The sequence below is a fragment of the Lycium barbarum genome, chromosome 6 (genome assembly GCF_019175385.1).
Source record: "Lycium barbarum isolate Lr01 chromosome 6, ASM1917538v2, whole genome shotgun sequence".
Taxonomy (NCBI): Eukaryota; Viridiplantae; Streptophyta; class Magnoliopsida; order Solanales; family Solanaceae; genus Lycium; species Lycium barbarum.
The window spans coordinates 107,403,735-107,424,341 of NC_083342.1; the positions used below are offsets into that span (position 1 = coordinate 107,403,735).

The window sequence follows — 20,607 nt, forward strand, 5'->3', positions numbered from 1 at the left end:
TACTATAGAGCACTGCATATTTTTAGAAACATGCACCCAAGAATGCTGACCCAAGAGAGATTTCATATAAGCTTCAAATTTGAGATTTCCTTTTGTTTCTTATAAGCTTCTAAAATTTGAGGTGAGTTCAACAAACAGTAATTTGTTATTGCGCTTCCCAAAACGGACCTTAATATGGTACTGTAATATAATATAGAAGTATCAAATTTGACAACATTGTATATAAGATACTACTATAAAGAGACATACATACAAATCATTTACACGCATGCATGGTCCTTACTACTAGCCATGGTTTCTCATTTTCACCAGCATAAATTTGTTTATGGTAGTTGTCATCGCAACATAAATAATCAATTCGAAACAGAAACGAAGATCATTCAAATTTACATGAATTTAAGTATGTGCCTTTTTCTTCTTCATCTCTTTTCCATCATATACTTCACCAAGAACTCGTTATCAACCCAACTAATTAAGGAAATGAAAGTTTCTTTATCTAATCTATCCAAATTGGTAAGTAATTGTTGTTGCTTCTTTTATCCACTAAAAGATCCCTATTCGTTTCATTCATAACGAGACCGACAAATAATGTTCCATTATGATTTAGAGTACAATTTATTAGATAATGGGAACTCAATAGCTTTTCCCCAATTTATGTAGTATATTTAAGAAATCTATAAATTTATAAATATTCAATTATAAACTCAGTTCTTATTGTATTAATTAATTAACTTGAGATCGTTATCGGAACACATAATTACCTTAAATCTTGAGTCCATTTCCAGCGATTTCTACACGAGTTGAAATTCCATATAAAACTCAAAATAGTCGAGTGCAAAATTACAATAGTAACACACAATCTTTCACCTCATTCTTCCCGAAATGAAGACATTCATGAATAGATCATTTAAAATTTGCCTCATCCCCTTCATAGCAATTTATTTTCTTTTTTTCTATTTCGTTTAGTTCTTTTACTTTTATTTGGATCGTCAAAGATTTGACTTATATATTCATCAGACTAAACAGGACCGCGTGATGGTCAGTAACCATAAAAGTATTTTGTTATCAATTCTTGTCCATGGGATCATTTGGTTCGAGTATAAGAAGAAGAAAAAAAGTCGGCACAAAATTCTGTATAAACAATGCAGGTCTAAGTTTCAACATAAAACTTTGGATACTAGCGAAAACTTTATATCATTAATAAAAAAAAGTTATTCATGGCGAAAAGATTCAGCATAATTATTAGTACAACATTTAATTTCTGAAATAAAGCTCCATATAATTCATATTAGCACAACTCAGAGCAAATATTTATGTACTCACTTATTCTAAGCTTAATATTAGTTGTATTAGTAACACCTAGATAGAGCACCTTAAAAGTTCTTAAGATTGATTCTTTTGGCTACTGCAATCCCTACAAGACAATTTCAATATTGTCGTTTGTTGCATTGACGATCTCTACGTTATTATTCACTGCAGAAAGAGAACACATATTATCATTCATCATATTTACCGGCTAATTTGTCTGTAACCAAAAGACCCTTCATATATTTAGTGACCAAAAAGCAATTATGTGACTGCTAGTTTGACAAGTTCGAACAAGTCGTAGTGCTACACCATAACAAAATAGGGTAAAAACATCAAATGACAGATTTTGAAACTACCAAAAGAGGGCCATGCCCAATAGTATTATCTACTTGCTCCAGCGGAAGTCCTATCACCCAGCAATAGAAGTGCTTCTCTGTCATTAAGTGCTTTCTAACAACTGGATGACGATGAGTTTTTCTTATTCGTGCCATGAAACTTTCTACCAGCCTCAACGGCTTCCCTGCAATCATATTAGTACCTCACAACAATAAGAAAAGTTTGGCTATAGAAGCTACTGTATTAGACTAAGGTTCTACGACAAAATGATGCTATAGAAACATCATCTATAGTTGCTAAACAAAAGAGCTTCAAGCTTCAACATGCATACCTGAAAGCAGTTATGAGCTCCGTATTTTCATGGTCGATCTGTACGCCCTCATAGAAAGCATGGGCTGCCTCTTCAAACCTCTGAAAAGGAATGATTAGAATATCAGAAAATGTAGGTATATAAGTTTGCAATATTTGACTCCAGGAGAAGAAGGGCATGCCTGCAATAGACATAGAGCTGCACCTTCCCGATAACAAGCTTTTGCCCAATCTGGTCTCAGTTCTCTTCAGGCCTTGGCATCACTTAAGGCATGTTCAGCTTGCCCCAGGCGGAGCCAACAAAGGCTTCTATTGGAAAACAGAGTGCCATCAGTTGGATCAAAATCAATTGCCTGCAGATTATCAACAAACACAAGTGAGCCTCGTAAGTGATGCGTACACATTATAAATCAGTCTAATACATATACTTGCACCATGAAGAGGATAATGACTTCCTTTCATCATTATCTGCTTTCTTTTTCCATTTTTCAGGTGTTTTACTGGGGCAGGGGGGAGAGTTGGGAATTCAGGAGGAATCCAATAAGCATAACAGGTACCTGCGTATAAGCATCTACAGCCGTAGCAAAATCCTTCCTCTTAAATGCCTCTTCTCCGCTCGCCTTTGCATCTGCAGCTTTCTTCTTTGCTTCAGGAGTCACCTACAAACCAATCAATTATGCCGATGCAAGATATTTAGCACTATTATGTGAACTGTTTTCTCCAACAGAAGATGGTGTCCACGCTGAGGTACTTCAGATGAAAGACCCACACAAGTAAAAAAAGAGTACAAAAAGATATTGATCTTCTGTGCAATTCGAAGTCAGCTGAAACGGGACTCTGGAACCACATCACAGGTATAATTTCACTGACTATAACAGAAACTTTATGCATTTTAAAGCCCTCAAGTACCACAAGAAACATTGAACTATTCCCACAACATTGTTCGTTGGCACTTCTTGAAGACATTAATTTCATGCCCCAAAAAGAGTGCTATTATGTTTTTACTACATATACTTGCACATGCCACTTCAATTTGTTGCCTACATGTTTCACGGATGTATTTTCATACTCATGATGAGAGAATTTCCAATCTGTGTTCAGGAGTGCTTCACCAAAAGCAATGCAAGAACGAAAGAAAACATACACACAAGGAAAATATATGTCCACTTTGTTCCATTTTCAGAAATGGTTTACTTTTGTTCCAGAACTGCCCTTCAGGCCTTCACTGTACAAGCTTATTCATTTGTGTTAATGATTATTATCATAAGGACAAAACTAGAAAAACATGTGAAACTATTCCACTTTCTTGACAGTATACTAAAAGGCAAATGCAAAAAAATACAACAGAAGAAGGTAGTTAATACTTTTCACGTACAATTTGATAATGAGATGACCCAAAATTCACACATAAAATAGGAAACATAGACCATTAATAACAGACCTTGGGTATATCTTTCTTTGGAACTCTTGACTTGTTTGCTTTCCTCGCAGCTTCTGTTCTTTCCTGCTATTATCACAGTTTAGACAACACAAAGAAGCTGAAATTTGCATGAGAGAAGGAAAGGAAATAGTCACCGAGCTAAATACTTAATATCAATATTTGCAAGCAACTCTGACAGAAGACAAAACCAGCAGCGATTTATCTTAAAGACAAATTAAGCACCTGTTCTCTCCTATACTCAGCTTGCATAAACCCAATGACCTGTTTTCTCCTGTATTCAGCTTGCATAAACTCAATGACTCCATCCACCGTCCATTCTGGAACACTCTGAATCCGTGGTGTGACGGGCAATAAAGCTTTAACAGCTGCCCGACTGCCTCTTGTAGCTGCAACATGTAGTGGCTTATTACCATCCTGTAGAGATGGCAAAAGTTATATTTCAGTATCAATTAACAGTCCTTGCAGAAATTGCTAATTGACTTTTTTAAAGGGACTGGTTCAGAAATTAATAAAGTTCATGATTGAAGTTCTGTGTTTACCCAGAATAAAGTTCAGAATACCAGGGAATCCAGACATATATGTTAGTACAGGCACCAGGTCGCTAATTAGATCAGAATAATCACATATTAAAAGTTAAAGATACAGTGGACCAGGACAAAAAGAAGACTCCCAGGCCCCTTTAAGTCACATCTGTAGTGGTTTCACACGTAATACACCAGCTCTTTCATCTATAGATGTCTGTTTTCACCGTAATGAATGATGAATCCAGAAGGGACGAGACAATTGAGCATAAGTCTTCAGCAAACCGTAAGCTGTAAGAAAGCTTCAGACATATTACAGAATGCAGTGATCAGTATCAAATCTTAGTTCTGTTATAAGTCAATGCATGGTACCATATATGATCCAGCAAAGCTAAGCACTACCTACACTTCATAAACTAAATGTTCTGAACCCCAGATTGGACCAGTTGATCTGTCAACTCAAACGAAACAGGTCCCAGTTTACCTCAAAACCTGTCAGAACCGGAAAATCCACCAGTAGAACCAGAAAACCCATTGGATTGACTGGGTTACAACAAAATGGCCAGGTTTACAATTTCTTTTTAAAGGTCGTTAAGAAACCACAATTAGTAAAATACCTAGACCCTAATCTTGGTTTTATTTGTTCTCTGATTGATATTCCCCTTTTCAGCCAGCTATTTCTTCTTAGTCCCAGATCTCTATCTTGCATACCTTCAAAATGAGCTCCAATCTCTCTCTCTCTCTCTCTGTAGAGTTCTCCGTCTTCAAAGTGGTGAGCAACGCAGCAATATGCCTTCATCAATGCTCGGCAATGCAACAGAAAGGATTTTCACCTCTAGACACAAGAGAGACTATAGGCCATATTACAAGATTCATGTCTTTTCTTTTCTCCCTCTCCTTTTTTTTCTTTTTTTTTTTTTTTGGGGGGGGGGGGGGGGGGGGTGGCGGGGGGTGAGTGGAACAATCTCACTCTTGGTAGGTGTATGTTCTTTTGGTCGTGAAAAGAGAGATTGCATTACTGCATAACAAAATGACTACAAGGAGCACGGTGTAAGACACCACATTAGTACATAAGTTTGTTATATTTCTTCCGAAAGATGGATTCTACTAATCAAAATGGACTTATATAGTGTTGTAGCGTAACAAAAAAACCCAAATCCTTGATTAGGCCAGGAAAGACTGCACCACTTTGGGCCCAGGAAGCGAAGGGAATGAGCTCGGCTGCTTCTCCTCCACACTTCTTTTTCTCCGTTCCCATTCCGCATGCACTACGCGGGCCATTGGCCCTTTGCACTCCTCTTATTCTTCATTGGACGGTTCGGATGGACTTCACTGTTCTTAACCAACTAAAATCGAAAGGACTGTATTACATCGAGATGTCGAATCACTCGATAGGGAATTTGTACCTCCCTATTTAGACTTTTGGCCCTTCATCTTTTTCGAAATTTCTTCCAAAAGATGCGAAACAACAAAGAACATTATATTCTGTTAGATTTCCTTTTCGATTACCTCATCAGCGGCATTAGGATCAGCTCCAGCTTGTAGTAAGTAGTTAATAATTTCTGCATTTCCTCTATGAGCAGCAACGAGCAAAGGAGTTGCTTCACCATCACTTAGCAAAGGAGTTGCTTCACTAGTCCTAACATTGACATTATCCCCTGCCTGTATGGTAGCACAAAATAAGTTAAGCCTCAAGTAGACAGATTGCTCGCTAGCAACATAGCAAAAGCAAAATGGAAAAATTGAAAAAGACAGTTCCCAGAAGTGAAATAGATGTTCCTGCTAACAACAGTTCCAATCTGGTGTAGCATATGCAAAAATTGCTTTTCAGAGAGAACATGAATTTGCTTTTTTTTTTTTTTTTTTTTTTTTTTTTTTTTTTTTTGTGGGGATAAGCAGAGAGGAAAGATTTCTGTACCCAATAAACTATCTTTGAATATGTAAGCAATGTTTTCTCCAGCAGGTAAGGATGCCTTACTTAATAGACCATCTTTATTAAGTCTTCATTTCAACAAACCATGCTCAAAGAAGGATATAGTTGTACTCTGCATTTACAAGGGTCTAAAAGTATAACGTACATAACTTCAAACGGAATTATAGAATAAGAAAGGAAGATCAAAGAAGAGTTGATAAACATTGGGAACAACATGATCACATATTAACAAGCCTTTTAACAGGGGAATGACAACTACAACAAGCAGCAGCATAGGAAATGGTCATAAGTTCTACTGTATACTTTTACTAGTGTAACTAACAATATGTATCCAGCAGTCGAGACTCCACAGACTCCTCTTTGCAAGTAGAACCAAACACTCATACTTTGAATTCCATTCACTTCTCTTTTCTCGAATTTTTTTTTTTTGGGTTAATAACACTTTTTATCACTCAGTGATTGATATATTCTGATTTTTGCCCCTATGATATCTGATTAAGAACATTAAATCTTCAATTAATTGAATTGTGCATTTTTGATCCCTTGCTTGTGAATAATCACAAATTTAACATAATTAACTAACCGTTTCACCACTTAATTACTCATGTGATATGTTAAATTTGTATAGTTACTTTTTTTATAAGAACAATTCAATCGCGTCTGCCGGGAAGTTTTGTTAAATTTGTATTGTTACTCCATATTTGATGGTAATATAGTTCTATAAAAAGTCGAATATAAAATATTTTCTACATGAATGGGGCCAAAAACACATATTTTAATTAATTGAAGGTTAAATATGCTGAGCCATATATCACAAGGACCAAAAGCATAATTTACCAATAATTTAGGGACCAAAAATATTATTATCCCTCTTTTTTATCAAGTAATAAATTTTATTAACGATGGGGAAAGAAAATATCCATATACAAGAAGCATAACAAGTAGAGAACCTTACAAATATATATATATATATATATATATATATATATATATATATATGGTTTTCTACAAACGACATCCAATCTTCTATACCTACAGGAACCTCGTGGGTGCACCAAAACGAAATAAGGGATAAGAGTCTATTCCATAAGTCTACCAAATTCTTCTCTATTACATCAAAAGCTCTCCTAGTTCTTTCTCTACATATGGTCCACTTAAATGATAGCGGAGCAACATCCCATGCCCTGCGTCTTCTCTCCTGTCTTCTAAAGATCCAATTAAACAATACTTCTCTGACCATGTCTGGTATCACCCGTTAAAGACCAAACCAAGAGAGTATTTCCCACCACAAGCAAGGCACTATCCGATAATGTGAAGAAGATGATTCACATCTTCAAAAAGCTTCTACACATGAAGCACCAACTGACACATGTAATCCTCCTCTTTTTCAAATTCTCAACTGTCAAAAAGTCACCTTGTAGATAACCAAGTGAAAAAAACAAACTTTTCTCAGTACCCTACGAGTCCATACCAAGATATTTGGAAAAGTGTTCTCCTCCCTGCCTAGAAGTTTCTAATAATGGGACTTGAGAAGACAGATGCCATTGTTCTCCGCTCCCATTTCCGTACATCACGGCTAGCCTGTAGGAAATTTGTTTGTGAAGCATCGCAATAAAACTATGAAATTTTGTCACCTCCCAAACTTGCAAGTTCCTCCTAAAACCTCAATTCCATATGAACTTCTTAACCTTGTACCCTTTGTATTCGTTGAACTGATGTCTCCTTTTGGCATGAAATTATGTACATATTTGTAAATATGGTACTCAATTTGTTGTTCCCGCAGCACCTGTGTCTCCAAAAACTTACCCTACTTCCATCACTTACCCTAAATGATACATACCCAAAGAACTCTTGCCTCTCTTTCAAGATATTCTTCCAAAGCCCGCACCTATGAGGAAGTATGATATTTTTAGTATCTCATTTGCCAGCCTGCAAGTCTTCACCAGGTTCCAGACTATTTGGTCCTTATAAGATGCTCCAAGTGGTAGACCAAGATAAGTAGTAGTAAGCGCCCCCCACCTTGCAATTACATTATGTAGGACATCGATTACATTATTTCAATGGATAAAAAATTGAACTGATTGAGCAATCTTGAGTGTCCTTTATGCATTTATACATCTAAACTCTCCGTATTTTATGCTTTTGCTTTATTAATTTTAATAAGGTGTGATGTTGGCAAAGGTAGTTGAGTTTTTGCTTTGGCTTATGCCTTGAAAAATAAGACGCACAAATTCATAAACCTATGTAGAAAAGAATTTTTTTTCATAATATTGAGCTTAACCAGTCATAAAGCTCCTAAGCAAAGCCTCTCTCCTACACCTCAGAAACAAAAAAGAGAATCCTTGAAATAAATGCAACATGGATGTGAGCCATTAAAAAACAGCTACAGATTTAACAAGCCGAGTAGATCAAATCTTGTCCCTCAAGTACTTTCAGGGGACCCATTTCCCCAGAAAGGCAAAAGGGAACGAAAGCAACATCGAAACAAGATAATAAATCTGTAAAAGATGACTATCCACCGAAAAGAAATGTTTAAATTTCCTATTTAACAAACTGAAAGCTGAAGTCTAATTTTTGAAAACTGGTAAATTAAAAGCTGAAGTCTAATTTAAGTCCCGAACAGTTTGTCACTAAACTTTTTATTGGAAGACTGTGTTTTTATCGCCCGTGAAATTGAGGTAAAATATGTTAATTTTAACGGTAATAATTTTTTGATAACCGAGAAATCCCCGAGGACCGGTGGCGCAAGGTTCGAAACTCGGTGGATAATGAACCCACCACTTTACCCTTCTCCATTTAATGCTGGTAATAAACTGATCTTACATAACTGAAATTTTTGACCCAGCAAAGAACAAAGAGGCAAACGAGGAGGCTTTTTTCCCTTCTACCTTTAGCAGTTTTACTCGATTCATTTTTCTAGGGGTACCACTCAAGGCCTTGTTTATCCTTTTAAGCATGTTTAACCTACAAAATATTCAAACAATATTAAAAAGGATAAAGTAGCAGAATAAAGTTGGAGAGTTTCAGGAAAGAAAAACTCTAAGGTGTAATAGAACCAAGTGTCACATAGCTCTTGTCTGATCAAAGCAGTTTCTTGTGGTTTAATCTAACACAAATTTCGCATGGTTCCAACACATAGCTAAGTGCGGAATGATAATACATTAACCAACAGCACCACATGTTCACAACTTCTTGGGGATGCTGAATTGTATTCAGCCATTTAAAGTACATATAGTGAAAGAGTAGAAAAATCTAATGAATATATGAAGTCTTAAGGAGAAGATAGAATTTTATTGACCTTTACTAACAGCTCCACGCAAGGCAATGAATTGGCTGCTACAGCTAATGGCAAAGGACTGATATTATCACCTTCTGTTTTAACATGAAGCTGCACAAAGTAACTTTTTAGGCCATATGAACAAATAGAAATTATACTTTTTAAAAGAGTATCTTCACCACATCCCCCCTCCCCCCCGTAAACCTATCCTCAACATTAGAGAAGAATGCATCAAAATGAAAAAAAGAGTACAACCCAGAAGGAATTGTGTTTTTCCACATATTATCAACATGTGCCCTCTCTAACGAGTAAGAAATGCAAATCAGGTGATGTATGCAATAAAGAATGGATCTGAAAAAATTATCTTAAGTTAAACTTGTGAAAGAAAAATGTATCTCAAGTTGAATCGACCAATCAAAAGCTAATTTATATACTATATCTAAGCTAACTTCTTTAATAAAACTTCTTTTTTTGCAACACAAACACACGAACAAATAAGTGAAACTGAAAAGCATGAAAGAAGATGGTGAAGTCATTCCGCTTAAAAAACAGAAAAAAAAAAAAAAAAAAAAAAAAAAAAAAGAGGGAAGGGGGTGAGGAAAGAAGCCTGGCAAGTTGGGAGTGGAAACTCTACACTGTTTGGCAAAGGGAACAAAGTACATAAAACAAGAGGAGAAAGTAACAGCCCGACATCTATTAATTGGTCACTTTTGAATAAATCAGTGCAAGAAAAGCGTGTAAGGATTTGTTTGGTTGTGTAACCACCTCTTCTAAAAGTTTAAGCTGTTAGAGAGGGGATACTTTTATTTATTTATCAATACGCCTCCTCACACGTGGCCTGACCCTTTTTTTCTTTTGGAGGGGAGGGGTGGGGGTGAATTTTTTTCGATAAGGGTGATGGTGATATTTGAAAACATCATCTCTCCCTATTATAAAACCACAATGAACTGAGTAACCAACTAGGAAGCTTTAAGTCATTAGATAGGAAACACTTGAATCATACAACTGCTTTCCACTTTTTTTTGATTAAGCACCGGGTGTCCGAGGCCCTTTGAGCCCCGACTAATCCCGGGGGTGCACAGGCCCTCGGCAAGGTACAACTGCTTTCCACTTTGTCTAGATAACTGTTAAACAATGGCTGGCATTTTTGATTTGATAATGAAGGGTAACAGGTAGCAATCACTCACGTTAGCATGGTGTTCCAGCAAAACCTTAACAGCATCTGCCTGGGCAAGACCTGCAGCCCACATAAGTGGTGTACTACCATCACTTTGTAAATCAACATCTACGCCCTTTGACAGTAAGAATTTTACCAATTCAATATGTCCTGCAAACGTAGACAATGCACAATAAAATGTCACTCTATGAAAAGAAGGATAAATAAATTGAAGAATGCATGTAGCTAAACACATCACATATGCAGGACACCACTACGGATAACAATACAGCAGCAAGGCATGACATGTTGATAGATTTCTCATTGTTTTACCAATAGAGAACTACAAGCTGCCACTAAGATCTCAGCTACTGATATCGGTTAGAACATGACTAGATCCCCGATTCAGACTGTGGCAACAAAGGAAAATAGATCTGCAAATATATTTTCACGAGAATTTGTGGTTTTCTCTTTCACATGTGCTTATGTTCTTGATACCCCATTCACATTCATACTACTTAGAAGAGAGAGAAAAAAAAGGTCTATGTAAGGATGAAGTGAAAGAAATGTGGCAGAACAGATAGGCTTATGATGGACTTTTAACAAATTACAGCAGAGATCCTCAGGGTGTTAGTCTGCCTCCTTGTGAATTCTGTAATAGCGAGTCCTCAGATGCATGCAATTAATCATGTTCGCCAGCCAGGTATAGTTTCTCCTCATGGCCCTCCTTTCTGAAGTCATCATTAATATTCATGCATCATTTATTAATAACCCCACACTTCTCATAATTCAGCTAACAAAATCCAAGTATTAGCCTACATGTAACAGCCCAGCCCACTAGTGATATTGTCCGCTTTAAGCCTAAGCCCGCACGGCTTTAAAACGTGTCACTAGGAGGTAGGGGATGCTTACTTACATACCCAGCACCTCTCCTGTGTTATGCCGATGTGGGACTTTCCTCCTAAGCTGGGTGTCACATACCCCCCTTCTTATGGACTCAACGTCCTCGCTGAGGTTTGCCCCACCGCATGCGATTTGCCTAGACTCAGCTCTAAGGTTTGCCCCGCCTACCCGGGATTTGCCTAAACTCAGTTGAACTGTGACCCACCATCGACAAGGCTAACACAAGAGTGGCTCTGATCCCATTTGTGACAGCCCAGCCCACTAGTGATATTGTCCGCTTTGGGCCTAGGCCCACAGGGCTTTAAAACGCGTCACTAGGAGGTAAGGGGATGCTTACTTATATACCCAGCACCTCTCCTGTGTTATGCCGATGTGAGACTTTCCTCCTAAGCTGGGGTGTCACACTACAAATCTTCCTCATTTAGCATAAAGAAACAGCTATCTCCAACTGTCTTCTTATTCGTCATGTCAAGTAAAATGAACGACTTCAAATTCAAAATGGAGGGAGCAAGTTATAATAGCACCAGAGCTATCCTCTATAATGAACATATGAACAAAGCTGCTGAAATAGCTAGATCCACTTTCTCAGATTCTGTCTATTTAGAAATTTTCCTTTAGAATCAAGAACCTTTTTCTTGAAATGGATAGAAACAAGAAATTTTTATCCAGGAGAGATAAACATGCACCCTTTAGAATGAAGAGGAGGAGCAGATGGACTTTTTCCAGCCTGCAGAACTAGTCTTGCTCTCCTTCAAGCTTCAACAGCTTGAGAAAATTTTTCTTTCAACCAATTATAATATTTTGAGATGAAGATGACTCGTAATGTGTTTGTTATGAACACAACAAAGGCTAATTATATGACCAACAACCCAAATTTTATGTTTCTCATAGAGTTACTTAAATGGATCTTCTTCGTAATACACTTTCATCAATAGAGAAGAACAAACAAATGAGACACAGAAGTTCTGACTACATCCTAACTTGGGTGAAAATCAGCTAGCATCCTTACTACATTTTCATTGAAATGGTCATCCAATCCTGCATAAATTACAATATCAGAAAACTTTTTTGACTTATGCCAGTTCTTTGAAGCTTTAGCAATCTAGGGTCATTTCAAGTCATCAATTTAGAACAAATGATGTAGCATTGGCAGAAAGAAAGGAAAGAAAAGGCAAATGAAGCGAGAAAGGTCAAATGTTCAAGGATTTTAAGTAGGCGTTTGGACTTTGGCCATAGATTCCAAATATTTTTCACTTTATTTGGAATTTATAAAGTTGGAGTTGAAGATGGAGTTGTGTTTGGTTATACTTTTTGCAAAAAAATATTTGGAATTGTTCATGTTTGAATTGTACTTATTTGATCAGTGCTTCCATTTTCTCCTCACAATAGACGTTGTCCTTTGCCATTAGCTTGGAGTTTAACTGACTCTTCCTATATAAGAAAGCTGAAAATTTTGAAGCCAATGTATAACCTATAACTGATGGGCTCGGATAAGGATTGGATCTCAAAGAAGCAGAGTGTTGATTGCCTTTTTTTTTTTTTTTGATGACATGGGAACCCGCAGCCGCTACCCTTCGGGTGCGCACAGGGTAAACCCAGCTTCTGTGCAATAGCTCGCAAACCACACAGAAGAGGTAACCCGCACTAGGCAAGCCCGGTGCGACGAGCCCGACCCAGAAGGCATGTTGATTGCCTTATTTGGCGGATACAGAACTTTGATCATTACCGTTTGGTTCCTATTTCAATTGGAGCAACCATGATTAAGGCTACGCTTATACATGCAAAATAGCAGGCTACTTGGGGATGCTACAGCTTGAACAAATAAAGCCCTTCTAATACTTTTTTCCCTTCAGTAAGAGGGGTCACAAATTACAGTATCCCTTGTTACTTCCAAGTTCAATTACCTTTTCAATAAACACTTAATCCATAACGAGAGTCACTCTACAGAAAAGAAAACTCCTGTAAACTTAATTATTTAAGTAAGATGGTCGCAACTTACAATCATTTATTACTTCCAATTAACTGTATTTCTGTTCAATCAACTATCACTTATTCGATAACAAGAGTTGCAATATAAATCAAGTCCACACTAGCCCTTGCATGTGTTTTGCTTTCTGGCTGCTCGCTTTTTCTGATCTACTATATCATTTCATTCAAATCTCCTTTAATCTGTGTTATTACACAATGGAGAAATTTTTCTAGCCTTCTGTTTTGCTGAAGTTGCAACTTTGTTCCCAGTTTTGAGTCCTTTTTCTACTTCTACAATTGCCGTGTTATAGATATTTCTTACTTGCTGTTCCTTTTCTCTTTTAAATGTTGGTAGTTGTCGATCAGCATGTGCGACACTTCGACTAATCCACTAGATTAAGTAAAGATGTCAAGTAAACCTGTCTACCCAGAACCTGTCTACCCAGGGTTAAGTAGACCCTACTATTATTAGGTCATTCAATAATAATGTCAACTCTGCTAAAAGGGAAGTTTGCATATCTATAATTTGACAAATTCTCGGTACAATTTTCTCTTTCATATTCCTAAAATCCAAAACAACTCATATCCCCCAAATTCCATCAATTAATATAAAGTAATAAAACAATCAAATTCGTTAAAAAAATTATCATTGAATTTTTTATCAAACATTTCATCAGAATATGTGGAACTCCCTAAATAGAAAAGTTCACTGTACAAGAGCCACAAGGTTACAGCAATTAAATGCAAATGAATCCAGGAGTCTTTCCCAAGCACAAATAGAAGCTTCAATCACTTCTATTAACGAAGAGGAAGAACCTACCATTTCCTGCAGCATGATGCAAAGCTGTTGGCCCCGAGGGGATGGGAGCAGGATCTGCACCCTGTTCGATGAGGTACTGGACAGTAGCAGTGTGTCCTTGCCTAGCAGCATGAAGAATAGGAGTCTCACCTATGAAGAAACAACATATTCAAATCAATATACAGCAATATCACTTTCAGCATATATCAATCAACCAATCAATAAGAGCACAATCTCAAATAAGTTGGGATCAATAATCTGAATCCTCCCTATATTCGCTGTATTTGAGTCTACCATAACCATATTGATGAATAATCTGTCTTTCAAAGCAAATTAAGGGTTTTCAAAAAGTTGACGTTCCCTAAATCATTCCCTTGTCCTACCAGCACTTAATGTAAATGTAAAACTAAGCCTTGATCACAACGAATTAGTATCACCATATCTATCATTTGCATCTATCATTTTGTTTTGTAGCCAAGTTCGTGTTGATTCTTAGAGAATTTAGATCTTTTCAGATAACTTCCTACCCTTGTGATTTTAGTTTTACCTTGTCCCTTTTAAGCACCTTCAATCATCACAATGTCACATCTACAAAGGTGCATTTGGAGGCCTGCACAGGACACAGCCAAACTATTACCGTAGACCTTCTCTCATTTATTAGTGATGTGTACTGCTTGCATAATGTGATTATTTCTAATTGTATATATTCTTGTATGATTGCACATTGATTTAACATTGGCATTTCTATGATACTCGTTGTTGCCAAGTCGAGCACATCAGAAATTCAATATTCATACCCATAGAATATTGTTGGTCTCACAACTATTCTATAGAACTTGTCTGTCAATTGTTACTTATTAGATAGCTTCATTTCTACTTTAATCCGATGTGCTACATTTTCATCTATCATATCATTCTCTTGAAAGATTGAAAGACTAAACTTAAATATTTGAGTTGTCTGCACTTAGGCACCACAATGTTGTCAAATATTTGGATGAACAAGGAAACATTCAATAGAAAATACCTTCTACATCTTCTCATATAAAAAGCGAAATTTATTAGTAACAGAAAATACCTTCTACATCTTTTTCATTGACATTAATCTTCAACTCTTCCACCAAGTACTTGCACAACTCAATCTTGTCTTCTGTAGCAGCAAAAATCAATGCCCCTCGTTTGTTACGATCCTTCACATTCGCCACCGTAGCGGCCAAACCTTTCCCATCATCCAGTTGCTTTGCCAATTCTGTTTCACAATCATCAATACCATATAGCATAAACTGATATCCCAAAAATAAAAGTATGTCTCTTTCCTTTTTTTTTTTGTAACTCCCTCCATTTCAATTTATTTATCTTACTTTCCTTTTTAATCTGTTTCACAAAGCATGTCTCTTTCCTTTTTTAACAACTCTTTAATTACAACTTTTCCACATGACATATTTCAGAACACAAAATTAGAGGGGCATTTAAGTACATTCTATATATGTTTTAGTTTAAGACCACAAGAGTAAAAAGTCTTCATTTTACTTTCTTAAACTCCGTAGTAAAGTCAAAACCAAACAAATAAATTAAAACGAAGGGAATACTAAATTTTGACTTTTGAAATCAAAAAACTTACTTTTGAAAAGCTTAATATTCCCTGAACAAGCAGCCTCCAGAAACTTCTGAACCTTTTCTCCTCTAACTGATCAAAACAATTTAAAGATATATATTAAAAAGTAACATGCATGCAGTATTTGAAAAGAAAAAAAAAATAAAGAAAGGACGAGAGGTGGCAGAATGAAAACCTATCAGAGCACGAACATGAGCCATAACTGAACAAGGGTTTTACCAAGAAAAGAGCGGGTTTTGCTGTATTTCAAGCACTTTCGTATCCTTTTTTGACTTCTAGTCAGCCCAAACATTACCCTTTGGGGTTGTCAAACTTCTCTACGAGGCAAAAACAAATTGCATAAAATTTAATTTTTTATTTTTAATTGTCAAATTTGAAGCTTAATCTCACTTTATACCAGGAATAAAAATCTTTTATTGATGTAAATATATATTTATACAATATTCCTCATCATAAATAGTATATTAAAGTATCAAAATATTCGATCAAAAGTCTCTAGACCTATTATTGGTAATCTTAAAGATTCTACTTCTAAAAAGATGATTAATCATTGAATTATCAAAAAAAGATAGTTGTTATAAAAAGGTAATTTTATAAAGATTGTACAGTTATAAAGATGGTTGTTCCTGTTATAGGTAAGAAGTTTTATGTAGAGGTAAAATATAACATAAAAATCGGTTTCGAAAAAATTTGGTTGTTACAAAGAGGTGTTGTTATATGAGGATGTCATTATAGAGAGGTCATTGTGTGTCACGCTCCATAGGGTGTATGGTATTAAATCTTTTTGTTTGAATAATTTCATAATCTATTAAATTTATTAGTAAACTTCATTTAAAAATTTGAATTATAACTTGTTTCAATAGAGTACTTAAACATGATTGTTATTATTAGACACTTTTGATTGAGATTTTAGAAAAGTTTATGCGTGTGATTTCAAAGCAAGTACCGGTCTAGCTGGAGAAATGTTTTTCTTGGTATGCCATATTATGAGAATTTCAGTTTGAAAGATGATAACATTGTAAAAGATCATCTTCTGCTACAGTTTTGATTTGTACGTTAATGTCATATTTAATTGACGTACAATTCTTCATAAAGAATATTCACATCGTGTATTTCTTTTGGTTAACATGATCCAATTTATGTTCTTAGTCTATCAAATCAAGAGATTAGAGTAAGAGCTCTGATATACTCAAAGTGAGATAAGGAATTAAATTGAATGCTTTCAGTGGTCGTATTGGCCGGTACTTTACTTATTTATTATGACTGTTCCGGTGGCACTGTACCTCTGTTGGTGACTGTTTTGGTGATGCTACACCTTATTTCCAGGACTTTCCAACATCATGTCTCTTTAGTAGCTATTTTGGGGTGTCATCCATCCATTCTTCTGGCCATTTTCCCAGCAGCTTGTTCGACAAGCTGCAACTTGAAAATTTTTCCAGCTTCCATGATTATTTGTTTTTCCATATTTTAAAAGTAAATTCTAGTTAATTTGCAGGGATGAATGGAGAAAGAAATCTTCATTGGTTCTACCTCCTATTTCTCGTGAAGAATGGATCTTTTTCCTGAAGGATCAGAAAAATGGATGTTAAGTTTGAAGTAAAGTATTAAGAGACTAATTAATAATGTTAAATTTTAAGTTAGATATCTTCCCACGTTTGACTAGTACAGTATCAAATTAGTATTGTATATTGTATTTGTATTTGACATCAACAAAACAAGTGTGCCTCGTATTTATCGAATTATCAAGTCAGCAGTGTTCTATACATCTTAACTTTTCATAGCTACGCTGGCTGATGGCAGTATACCAACAGATATTCTAAGTTCAAGCATGTATTATATTATCTGCTGAATGCGATTCTGCCAGTAATCTCTATTTTCTCATAAATTTTTATGATAAATGTCACTGAAGGATGATTTGCTTTGTAAAACTTGAATAAGTGCCATACTGTACAGGTTGCCAGGATTTTGTCAATTGCAGATAGCAGAGGAATATTCACAATGTCCCCAATCAACAAACTGCTTGTTCACATTAAGGTGGCCTTCTTGAAATCTTGCTTCGTTTTGTCGCGCTTCCGGAGAGCGTCGTTGTTGTATTCATAGACCATTTCAATTGTCGTCTCAACTCCTGTGGCTGTACTTTTCACCTGTATAAATGTTGTCACGCGTTGCATTAACAATCTTTGTATTATTACTCAATGCAAAAAGAAGTTATATTATCATTCATCATATAACAATTCTATGAACTATACCAGCTAATTAGCTTGTGTGAACCAAAAGATCCGTAAGTTTAGTGACACATAAACAAATATGTAAACTACTAGTGTGACAAGGTGGAAAGGCTATTGTTGCCCATTTAATTTGATATTCTCAAGTTTAGTATGTGATTGAAAATATTGATATACTGAGCAAGAAAATAGTGAAATATAACCTCTCTGAGCTCAAAATGGGATTTTGCATCAAGTTGTAGTGCTACACGACAACAAAATGTAATAGAGCCAGAGAACAGTACACAAGCAGGTTTGTAGTGAATGTCTTCTCCTTACAACTTGTCCAAGTCATATGCTTAACTCTTATGAATCCCCTTTTTGGTGTCAATCCATCTTATACTTAATTCTCATCTTAAAAAAGCTTTTGCGGTTTATGCTACATATGATCCCTTTATACTAATCCTTTTGCTCAAAAGGACAAGTACAATGCAAGAGCCAATTCCTATGTCTTTATAGGCTATATATCCCTGTTGAAACAAAAGGTTTTAAGGCTCTTGATATAGAGAAAGCATAAATTTGTTACCAGAAATTTGATGTTAACTTCGACCAGTCCATACTTCCATATCAATTGTTCGCCTATCATTTTCTTATCCACCCCTCTGCCAAGCTTCTGCATGCCTGAACAGATAGTATAAGTAACACATGCAGCCACATTATATGATAGGAAACTCAAAATTCTTATAATTACTAAGCTTGATGGTAGAGTGAGCTGGGTCAGATTCATTGCTTTACCAACAAATAGCCACATGAGAAAATTAAAATAAAATACTGCTTAAGTATTGTATACTATTCTATTGTGATCTGCTTCAAATATGTAAACCATAAGACAAAACTCCTTGCATTCTACATACGATATTTTCTTACTAGGAAGCAAAAGAAAGCTGACGCGTCAAACGAAAAAAAATATTCAAGAAATCAAGAAGCAATTCTATAGAAAACAAGCATAACTCTTTAATTTTACCATCGAGTTGCAGCAGTACCAATGATGGCCAACAACTCTTTTTCGGCTTGAAGACCATCATCAAAATCAACTGTCCGTTTCAAGCTTGCAATAGCAATCCTAGCCGCTTCTCTATCTTTTTGCCGCTGGGCCTTGACTCTCTCTTCTTGCAACTGCTTGTCCCACAGCTTAGCTTTCTTCTTCATCTCTTCACCATCGAATGCTTCACCAAGAATCTGTTGTTGAGATTTGATGATCACATTAGCATACCGCTTCTTCAACATTGCGGCCCTAAGGATTTTGTTATCTTTTTCCAACTCCTTCACACCAATCAGAATATGATGATCATACGTAGTATCCGTCGAAATCTTCCTCTTCTTGTAGCATGCTATATTCTCATTGCCAAGTAATTTTGGCTGAGAATTAGGACAAAGCATGCCATAAAGTAACTACAAAGTCGAGATCAGAACGTAACAATGAACAAGAAGTAGTAACCCTAAGTTTTACCGTGGATGAAAGAAAGGTGATATGAGAGTAGTCAAGAAAGTAAGTAATAAGTGCACTATTATATAGTATACGTCAACATAGACAGGGTAACCTTTTCCCATTTTGTATAGGACAAGGTGCAACACGGAAGTTCCCTAAAACTAACTAAATTACTACTCAGTAACTCAACCAAATATGGAAACTTTTCGAAACTTAATTAGTTTCCTCATAGCTAAAGATCATGTTATCATATTTATTTTTTTCACCTCTTATCATATTATTGTAAATTGTAACGTATGTAAATTCGAAGTATTGAAAAAGTACTCAAGTCGTTTTATGAAAGTTATTGCAACGTTATTTTTATGATTAGTTTTTTAATATTACATGTAGTTAAGTTCATTATCTCGTTCGTTCTCAGTATATATTGGCATGTAAACTTTTTGATCTTGCTTTCCACTACCGAGATATTTTTAAAATTGTAATTTAAATTTATTTAAAACATAGTAAATAGAGAATATTTTAAGAATTTACAAAAAATCTACGTCTTTAAAAAAAAAATGTATCATCTACATTAATTAAATGTATATATTTTGAAAGCTCTAACTTCCTTTTATCATCAATTGTGTAAGATATATTTTTGAAATCTCATCACTATTAATAAAATTAACTACAAACAACAACATACCCAATGAAATTTCATAAGTGGGGTTTAGGAAGGGTGGTGTGTACGCAGCCACGCTGAAAACAATGAAGAAGGGAACTATAAAACAACAAATAATATGATAATCGAAGCAAAGGAAACAACAAGTAACACTAATATCGAAGAATAAGCTAAGGTAGTAGAAGAGTAATAATAAAACAACACTAATAAGTAAATTAGACAACGGTCAACTATCTACTAACCTTCTACCCTAATCCTCGTCCCCATATCTACCTATCTAAGATTCTGTCTTCGGTAAGTTGCAGGTGTGCTATGTGTTGTCTAATCACCCCTCCACAATACTTCTTCGCCTATCTCTACCTCTTCTCTTACTCACCATAGTCAACTTCTCACATATCCTCACAACTGGGGCATCTATGCATCTCCTCTTCACGTGCCCGAATCATATCAATCTTGCCTCCCTCAACTTCAAAGGCCGCCACTCCCACCTTGTTTCGAATATCTTCGTTTCTAATTTTATCCCTCCTAATATGCCCACACATGCATCTCAACATCCTCTAGAATATCTATGCTATATGTTTACACATGCACCTAGATCATAGCACCTAAAAATGTCTAATAAATCCTTAAAATTGATTCTTTTTGGATTTTGCTATGTATCATTGTATGATAGTATCTGCAGTACTGTTT

At 35.8% G+C, this 20,607-nt stretch overlaps 1 protein-coding gene across 1 annotated transcript; it reads right to left on the reverse strand.

The window, feature by feature from the left end:
- Window positions 1–2,114: 2,114 nt before the first annotated feature.
- On the reverse strand, window positions 2,115–15,962 carry LOC132645307 (uncharacterized). The gene is made up of 11 exons (XM_060362221.1): window positions 15,783–15,962; window positions 15,570–15,635; window positions 15,027–15,197; window positions 13,973–14,101; window positions 10,313–10,452; window positions 9,147–9,236; window positions 5,425–5,577; window positions 3,617–3,808; window positions 3,395–3,460; window positions 2,511–2,612; window positions 2,115–2,306 (listed from the first exon to the last, which is right to left on the reverse strand). Exons 1-11 carry the CDS (start codon window positions 15,853–15,855, stop codon window positions 2,202–2,204), a joined length of 1,287 nt encoding a protein of 428 aa, XP_060218204.1. The 5' UTR covers window positions 15,856–15,962; the 3' UTR covers window positions 2,115–2,201.
- Window positions 15,963–20,607: the final 4,645 nt, after the last annotated feature.